Raw genomic sequence first — 10,181 nt, 5'->3', positions numbered from 1 at the left:
AGGAATGCCTCCGTTGTTGGCGTCCTAATTATCGCGTCGACAATCGCGAATTGAGTTTTCGCCGGCTCGTTATGCCTCTATCTGTCTGCGCGAAGCTCGACACTTTCGCGACTTTACCGTTGCGTTACGCATAGATCGCGTTATGCATCCTACTCTCTGTACCAACGCACTCTCGCTGCGCACATATGTTTATATTACAGCAGCATATATATTGCTGCGGAGAAAGCATTAAAATCCTTGTACACGGGAATGAACGTATATAACAAGTATTAACTTTTGCATTTCGACTGGGTTAGCTTTAAGAGTTTTCAGAATTTTAATAATTTAATTTTTATTAATTATGGTAAAGAAAGAAAATTAATGTAATAAAGCTATAAAAGTACAATACTTTTCGAGAATATAAATATATAACATATATGGCTCCAGATTACATAATCCGTCATTTTATAAAACGTCTAGGCATTTTATAAAACGCGGTCACATTCTCTTTTCGAGAATTTAAATATACAATATATATATATGTCATAGCCAGGGGCCTTATTCTCAAAAAATATCGTATGCGATATTTTTCAAGAATATGACCCCAGATTACATAATTTGTTGTTTTATAAAATGCCCACATTATTTGTTTTCAAATATTATCTTCGAGAATTTTATTTATGTTATTTTTATAAAACCTTAATTGTAATAAATACAACAAATATTCATAAATACAATAAGTAATAAACACAACCAGTGTTCATACAAGCTTTTTATCATTTAGAAACACACATAATTACCTATTAATATTATAATATAATTATCTATTAATTTTCCATAAATGGCTGTTGTACAAAGATAGTTCATAAAATGACTGAAATGAGCCAGAATCTATATACAAATCGTTATATTTGACAATGTGGCGGGTCGCTTGTTAGCGTTTTACAAAAAGAAAAAAATTCTTATTGTTAGCCAGATTGTAAAATATTTCATTTTCAACCATGATTTGAGAATGTGGCCGCATTTTATAAAATACCTAGTTTTATAAAAAAAATGAATTATGTAATCTGGTTACGACATATATATTTATGAGTGATTATCTACATCGCAAAAACATAAAAAGCATTAAAATCAATATGATTTCGATGAGTTCCGGAATTTGAAATGCTCCCTCAGCAATGATCCTTCGTTAAGTTCATTCGTGATAACGAAAACGTGTCAATTAACGTAAAATATATTTTACCCGTGATTCATCGAAATCTACTATCTCAGTTTCAACGCGCAGCGTCGTCGAGTTTGCGGTTTTTCGCTGTCCGCATTCTCCGCAGTCATATGGATGATGTCATCGGATTTTGATATCGTTATTTAAACTAAATATTGTATTCCCGCGCGTATTTTTCAGGCGTATCATCGCGAGATGTACAAACAACGCTACATGGACGGGAGTGTAAGGAAGCGGCGACAGATGCACGAGTTTAAACAAGGAGCGAAGGTAAGGTCGTCGACTCGCGCGCGGCCGCGATTTGTCTTCCTCTTTCTCTCGAGAGAAGATATAGACGTTACTTGCCGCGCGCGCGCGCGATATCGCGGGAAATGAGCGGGCGGACGTAGGAAAGAAATTGGAAAGTGGTCGGTGAAAGTGTTTAGGCGGGCAAAAGGCACGTGGCCTGCAGCGTCAGCGAGCGTGGCGGCTCACACGAGCGGACTTCCTTCACCTCCTCCTCTCGTCGTTCCTCGTCATTCTACCTTCACCTGTCGCCGTTTTCCTATGCTCGCGCCGTCCCCGGAATCAATCCGTGCCGGACGACCTTTTTCTCTGTCCCCTGACCTTTGAGTCTGGCCGTAGAGGTGAGAGGGTTCAACCGGAAAAACGTCTCGGAAATTCTCAATGGCGAGCTTCCCCCCTCCTCTCTTTCGATAGGAAAGGATTATTTTTATATATGTTATTATTTCAATTTGATTTTTTATTTCCTTTTTTTTACTGAATATGACGAAGGCACTATTCACCGTCGCGATTATGCGATTTTAGAGAGAGACATAAGCGCAGTTGGCAGCGGGAAATAATGCGCTGTCATTAATATTGTAACAACGATATGAGAGGAGATAAGAGGGAAGGAATAAAGATCTGTAGCTGCGATACGGATACAGGCATAATATCGGCGAGAATGCTAAACGAATATCCGTGAATAGAGTACGTTTACAAAAGCAGATATTTTTCTTACTTTATTTGTTTCACTATATTCCGGATCTGGTGCTCTTGATCAAACGGTATTAAATTCAGCTTCCGAGATTCGAAACACGAAGGTCGGGCAAAGGACCGACTTGCCGTTCCGACTCGTACGATTTCACGTAACGCGAACGTCGCAAAAGCAGATAAGCCGAATATCGAATAACGCTTGACAGCTGCATATATTTTAACAGCTGATGACTGTTGAAAACGCATCAGCGCCGAGAACGCGAGAAGGCTCTCCGAGGCGAAAAAAAAAGCGTGGCTCTCTTTCGTCATATCCTAGCGTCTACAATTCAATCGCTTTGTTTTTATTAAATTATAATTAAAGCCTTCTCGTCGTGGTTCGCGTACACATATGTCGAACAACGCAATGAATATGCGTGACGCTACTACCGTATTTACATGCCGAATTCATTCGCGCGTAATTCCTATCTCGTTCCGTCAGAGAATTCAGGTATGGCACCATAGCTATTACACCGAGATTAATTGAATTCCCCCTCATCCATGCGACTTGATGTACCTTGGACACATTTACGTACCAGAAGGAGAATCTCGCCAGGGCTAATCTCGTGCTACTAAACACGGAATCTCGCTATCAGGACACTCACTCTTCTTCTTCTTTCAATTTATCTGGCCGCTTGTGATCAAGGGTGGATCAACAAATTTTGGCCAACAACAGGTTATAGTGAGAATAAGTTTCTGAGAGAAATTATTTATAGGATAATGTGAAACCTCTTTCTGAGGCATGTGGGGAAGTGGAAGGATAGAGTTTTATATGATAATCTGTGGAAAAACCTCTTTTGAGGCATGTGGGAAGGACGCGGGACCCGAGCGGAATCGAACTTGGAATCTCTCGATTACCAGGCCGCGACTCTACGCCCGGCGCCACGCGTCGCCCCCCATCAGGACACTCGATCTCATTTATTGACAAGTACCGTTAATTGAATTTGATAATCTATATGCGCGCGACTGCATTCGCGTAAGGTCACTTGAACCTATCCGTATCGCTCTATCGTTGCGGGAAAGTGAACGTCGAGCGAAGCGGGAAGTGAAGCGCGAGACTTATGACGGTTAATTAATCGCGAGACAAAATTTTAATCGCTCAAAATTAGTATATGTTACATACGGCGTGATGGATATTTCGACACAGGAATTAAAGCCGTCAGGGAATCCCGTGCGCCCCATACATTCGCCGGTTCGAAGAAGCAATTAAGTAATGGAGTTGTATAGCGGGAATATAAATGTGTAGCGAACATATTATTACATTTGCCACATGTAAATCATCTGTCATAAATACGCGTATTTTATAGATTCAAATTGGGTAATTATTAATTATATTAGGGATCTATTAAAATTGACATTTTAATAAAAAAGCAATTATTATCGTTATAAAACGTGTTGCATCACGAATAGAGAATAAAAATATGTCAGTAGTAACAATGTCCCGTAAATAGTCACATGTGCACGTGAAAACAAGATAAATAAAGTATCTAGCGAAGAGGGAACAGAAGTTTGCAAGTAAACGTCTTATAATATTTTCCACTACACAAGTTAGGAATATGAGATTTATGTGGCAGATTTTTCTGAAGGAAAGTTTACGCGACATAAATTATGTAAAATTTAAGAATTTAGAAATTCTGCAGATTTTGAAGAAACGCGATAATTCCATTTTTGAATATTTATTCGAGAAGTGTTTTAAATAGAAATAAAATTTTTTTTTTCTCGCGAGAAATAATAACTCGAGAAATAAATATATACGTGATACTTTCCGGCGCATATTTTTCCTCGCGATCGCGATTCGGAGAGATGAACCGTCATGCTTATCATCCCGTTGATGTCAACGGAATCAACAGAATTTGCAAAGATGTACGTCATTGGATCAATTAGCATATACCGTGCGTCAAATAAATTTCTGCGAAATACATTTCGCATCTTCTGCTCTTATAACGATCGGAGCTGCGAAGCTGGGTAAAATTCTTGCCGGAAGCTATCGAGAGGAGCCGTCCGTTTCCGTTGGAATCCCGGCACGGGATTCTCCGAGAAAACGCCGCATTACTATCGACAACTAGTGATGGCATAGATATTCTCGTACAAGATATCGAACATCGGGAAAACACGACATATCAATCTTTTCTTTCTCTTATTCACACTGCTTTGCAGTAAATATCAATTTTTTGCATTAAAATAATAATATTTAATTATTATTATTATTATTATTGCTAGCAGTCTTGAAGATAAGTATAGAAAAGAAACAAAATGTTATAACGCGCGATTTATTAAGATTTATAATAATTAACAACAAGCGATACTCATATTTATAATCTGCTCCATATTAGAAACTACTACTGATTATGACTAAACAAATTGTTATACTGTTTAAACACAGTATCGAGAGCAATATAATATAATCTATATAATCGTCATTGATGTGCAAAGCTACATGTAGCCTTCTATACCTGCAGATATGAAACGATTTTTATCGTATAGTATATTAGAGTGTATGTGTGTGGGTGGGTGTGTATGATACTCGTGAAAATATATTTTATTATATACATATATTATATATCCCAGGGAGATATGTGGATACATAGTGGATACAGTCACGTTATAATCCCAAAGTAGCTATCGATACCTTTTGAGCAAACACGCTTGATTTGCTCGAAAATCCCGAAGTATCGATTTCGAGGAGCGTCGCGCCAACATACGGTGGTCCGCGAGGTAATCGCGATAAAATCGCGCGTGTATCATCGTCGTCTACGCACGCGGGCGGGGACACGATAATGCGAATATAATGATGACGTTGACGCGGGTTAACAGCCTGTGCTTCGTCGGCTTCGTTTCGCGATCGTTTGTATATGCACGCGCGACACGTATGACACGCATACATGCGGTATGTCGAAATACAATAGCACGATACGGAACTGTCTCGTGTGTTTTTTCGAAGGCAAAAAAATATACGATCGAAGATGGGCATTAAAACGTGACTTTTACGTGACGAATCCGACCGTAGCGACATTCTTTAATGTTTTTCGGTTCTTTAATCTTCTGCGGAATTGTGTGCAGATATTTGTAATGGATATAAAAAAAGTTTGGAGAAAGTAAGATAAATTTTCATACACACATATAATCCCAGCGTGTGATTTAAATATACTTTTATATTCGTCATTTATAAATTTATGGACTTTAAACAATCTTTCTACTGTTTTAAATCCTCTTTAAATATATATTTTTTAGTAATATAAAACATGATAACATTTATGCTGATCTATACACAAATCTAATTTCCTTACTTAATAAAATAAACTTAATAAAATATATATTTTATGAACTGTCTTGTAGAACAGCCATTTATAGAAAATTAATAGGTAATTATGTTATGATATTAATAAATAATTATGTGTATTTCTAAATGAGAAAAAGCTTGCGTGAACACTTGTTTATTACTTATTGTATTTATGAATACTCGTTGTATTTATCACAATTAAGGTATTTATTACAATTAATATTTTAAAAGTAACATAAATAAAATTCTTGAAAATAATGTTTGAAAACAAATGATAAAAAAAATATAAGCGTGAAAAAAATCATAAAAATACATTTATTATAACTATTAATGACTTTTATCAAATAGACATTTTACATATACACATACATTCATTAATTGAATCATATTTAATTTAGCGACTCAAAAGTACACTATTCACGTAACTGTCATCGATTTGCAAACTGTTCTTCGTACAAGAAAATTTTTGTTACAACATAACATACGTCGTTTTACAAAACCATTACAAATTCGATCAATGTAAATTGTTAGCAGCTTGCTAATTTATAAATAGGGCAGTATCAAGTCATAAACAGACTTTAATCAAATACTTTATTGAAAAAACAAATTATTAATCGAGAATAAAATCGACATGGAAACTTCTACCGTTTAACATCGATAACTAAATATAAAAAGGTAGATTTAAATTAATTAGTATTTATTACGTTTTATATAAATATTATTCTTAGCAAAGTCTGATTTTACAGCGAAAATTTTCGTCGTTGAATAATGAATCCAGTGCGAAAGTCCTGTTAAGCGTTTCATTTGACGTCTCGTTCCAGTTTGCGAACATTATGTATATCATACACACGTGTAAGATCCGCGAAGGAAGGTGCGGCAACGAGCAATGGTTCTGCTTCCTCGTAAGCACTCGAAACCGGAACTCGCAATAACCGCATACCACGCGCACCGTGTTGAGCAAAATTACCAAAAGCTGTCACGCTGCATTTCTTTTGTTTCTTCTTTTCGGTACGAACGCGTTTGTGTACGAATTTATGTATACGAATGTTCTCTCATACGTGACTTAACGGCGTTACATATACGTTGTATCTGTTCCATGATTACCGAATGATTTATATCGCGCCTCGGCGTAATTGACAATATAAAAAAAAAAAAATTATTTCGCAACACAAATGTTACATCGGGACATGATGAAGGGGTAATCGCGAAATGGGATAGTTGAACTGTGTAGTTCCGATAATACATTCATAGGACTCGTGTTCGAAGATAATTGTAAGGGGAAATGTGTAATTGTTCGCAATTAAATCATGCCGGTCGCGAGGGAAAGTCGTCGCGCGTGCGCATGCGCGCGTCGGGTTAGGTTCAAAATTTTGCACTTTCTCCGATGTTGCGCGAATATCTGAGCGTGATTACGCGAGTACGTACGGAATGCCTTTGGAAATTCAATTTCGAACTTTCGACGGCACGCGGTCGAAACGTTTCATAGGCGGATGAACAGCTTTCGGCTGAAACATTCCACGCGAGGTTTGAAAGGATAATATAATATTTTTAGTATGCATAAGAATTTTTTAAATAGATTAATAGATTCTTATATTAGATATTATATTACATGTATAAGATTTTCTTATTATTAACACATTTATTAATTTCTGCGAAGTTTCAAGAAACACGCAAGTTAGAAGTTTATTATTTGGATCAGAGTGTCACGTGTCAGAGAATACATGAGAATTTTATAAAACATTAAAAATAGCTCTACATAGCTAGCAAGCTACGTGTGCCGGCGGTTTCTCACGTTGCAAGAGAATCGCTCAGAAATCTTACGTTTTTTTTTTATCGTTATCTTTGCATTTTGTACAGCTAAGCTCTTTGTTCCATTGAAGACTGTGCGAAAACATTATCAAAAGTGGTCTGCTAATTAGATCGTGAAATTTCGTTTAACAAATGAATATACATAGACATGAGAAAGAAAAAGGAATGTGCGAGAGAGAGAGAGAGAGAGAGAAAGAATTTACATGTGTGTATGTATGTTTAATATGTACTATATTATAGCATATATCTATTTTTTATATCTACGCATTTTATATATATATACATATCCATTTATATATACATATACATATATATATATTTATTTATTTATATTATTTATTTTTATTTTTTTTATTATTAACACATTTATTAATTTCTGCGAAGTTTCAAGAAACACGCAAGTTAGAAGTTTATTATTTGGATCAGAGTGTCACGTGTCAGAGAATACATGAGAATTTTATAAAACATTAAAAATCAGAGAAATTGTATCTGATTTGTAAATTGGTATCTATTTTTTTTTGTTACAGGGTACTATGAGCCTAACCAAACGCATAGACGAGATCAGGTTGCTCGAATCACGTAAGAGTGCCCGATTGGCTGATCAAGATACGGATTTTGCCAGACTCGCCGATATGGCTGGCGATCGTAAGCGGGCGTCCTCCCACTCCATTGACGTGCCACATGTAATGGCGTAAGTTCCTCTCTTTTCTCTATTACTGCCTCTTATCTGAGATACTTTTATGTCGGGCCGGTAGATAAAGCCCCGTACATAATAACAGCCACCGATTGATAATAAACTCGCAAGCCGAATCACCTTTTTGAACGTCATTTGGAAGCAAAATGCGTTTTAAGGAATGATGCGGTTTCACTCTGACGATTATGCAAATTCTGCGCACCTCTTCGGTGAATTTCGAAAATTATTCAAGCGTTTCGTGTTATATTCCGAATTTTGTCTCGTATGGATTTGACGCGTTTTTGTTGTATAATATGCAATATATAATATTGTAATCTCACTTGAAACGCATATTGCTTCAAAATCAAATCATAAATATATCCGCGTAATTGCCGCAGGAGAAATTGAGAAATGTATTATCATATATTTGACCCGAATGTACTTTTTTGGCCGAATATATCCTTTGTTATATCTATTTTTCATTTTTCTGTCGATATAGTTCAATATAATCAATTATTATTGAACATAAATTTCCTAGATCGCGAACTGCCCTTATCTCAGTCCTTTCCAATTCCTATCTGTATGGCCCATCTGAACTCACAACCTATGGAAAAGTAAGTATTTAAAATTCCCTTTGCTCGTAACGAAGACTCGAAGTGATGTAAGTACGATTATATTCAGTACGTATCTAGTTTGGCGCATTACATCCTTGGTAATTGATTTTTATACGTGAATCGATAAATTATTCATAATAATATAAACCAATACAAGAATGTTTAATAGTGATATAAAATATAATACAGGGTGTCTATTCCCTGGAAAAACAGGGAAAACCTGGAATTCTCAGGGAATTTTTTTTATACCTGTAAAAATCAGGGAATTCTCATGGAATTTTGTTGGGAATCAGGGAATTAAAAAAAAAATTCTCTCTGGTCATTTTGCTCTTATATTACAAGCAATAGACAATCCACCAATTAGCAATGTTGTGAATTATGTGTTTAAAATATATTATAAATATATATCTATCTCTGTTTCAATATCTTAAAAAACAAAATATTTAAAAAACAAAATATTAAATTTGCAATACATATTCTTTATTTTAATTTTTAATGATAAAAAATTAAAATGTTACGTAAGTAAAAAATATTATCTTAACGAAAGTTATTTAGTTTTATTTTCAATATATTTGTAAATCTAGTACTTGAAACTTAACTTGTGGTCTTGTGTTTTTCCTTCGTATGAATGAAACTTATCTTAGGAAATCACATCAAAAAATGTTTAAAATATTCTCTTTATCTGGAGTTTTGAACAAAAATACCTGAAAGATCAGGGAATTTTCAGGGAATTTTTTTTAGGATTTAAGTAGACACCCTGTAATAAGAAAATAGGTGAAATTTGTGCATGATGAAAGTCTAAGTATTCGAGGCAATAGGAAATACAATATATAATTAAAAGCAGAATAATTATTCGTAGACGATCTTTTTTCTATGAGCGGTAAAATTGAAATATAAGCAAATTCTTTACCCTTGCCCTTGTTGCCAGATATCTACATATATGCCAAAGGTATATCCTGGCAACCTCACGTAAGTCATTGCCAGATGTGACACGCCAACAAAACTTTTGCTATGTGAGATTATTAGAGCACTATTTCTTTATATCAATCTTGCTTCTCGTCGTATAATACATATGGCACAATGTTTCGACGAAAATACAATTTTCTCTTTTTACGCATATATGCATATTACCTACAAATATATAGCCGTCCGTAAAGATCGACTTTATTCGAGGCTAAAAAGAAAAAGCTGAGGATCTGCATGTTGCGTATATAAAGCAAGAACGAAGGGAGAGTCTATTCGCAGATCGTTAGACCGTGAATGCACCCTCGCTAGGCACCTGTCTCTCACCTTTATATCGCACACAACTCCCCAGAATGCTTTGCCACTCTCCCGTCCTCCCCTCCCCGTATTGAATGTCAGTGAATATTCGCTATATCGGAATATCGCGGCATGGAAATAGCCAATCGTCCGGCGGATGTTTAAAGAAAATTTCTAATACGAGATGCAACAGTACAGTCTGCTCGTAATTGCTATTTCCTTTTCATATTTCAATCATATGATTGTCCATATTATTATTAATAATATAAATTTAAATTAACAGTATATAATAATTATATAATTTGATACTATGACACATCTCTTATATTTTTA

General features: G+C 35.5%; 1 protein-coding gene across 1 annotated transcript in view; it reads left to right on the top strand.

The window, feature by feature from the left end:
* Positions 1-10,181, top strand: part of LOC115245506 (zinc finger protein 704-like) — a 97,549-nt gene that overhangs the window by 44,530 nt on the left and 42,838 nt on the right. Inside the window, exons 3-4 of the mRNA XM_029823869.1 lie at positions 1,382-1,471; positions 7,829-7,992. Of these exons, the coding sequence (XP_029679729.1) occupies positions 1,382-1,471; positions 7,829-7,992 (254 nt within the window). The remainder of the gene's footprint in view (positions 1-1,381; positions 1,472-7,828; positions 7,993-10,181) is intronic.

This window comes from Formica exsecta, unplaced genomic scaffold, assembly GCF_003651465.1.
Source record: "Formica exsecta isolate Colony F162 unplaced genomic scaffold, ASM365146v1 scaffold98, whole genome shotgun sequence".
NCBI classification, from domain to species: Eukaryota; Metazoa; Arthropoda; class Insecta; order Hymenoptera; family Formicidae; genus Formica; species Formica exsecta.
The sequence above is the reverse complement of the archived record's forward strand: the minus strand, read 5'-3'. Positions and strand labels throughout refer to the sequence as shown.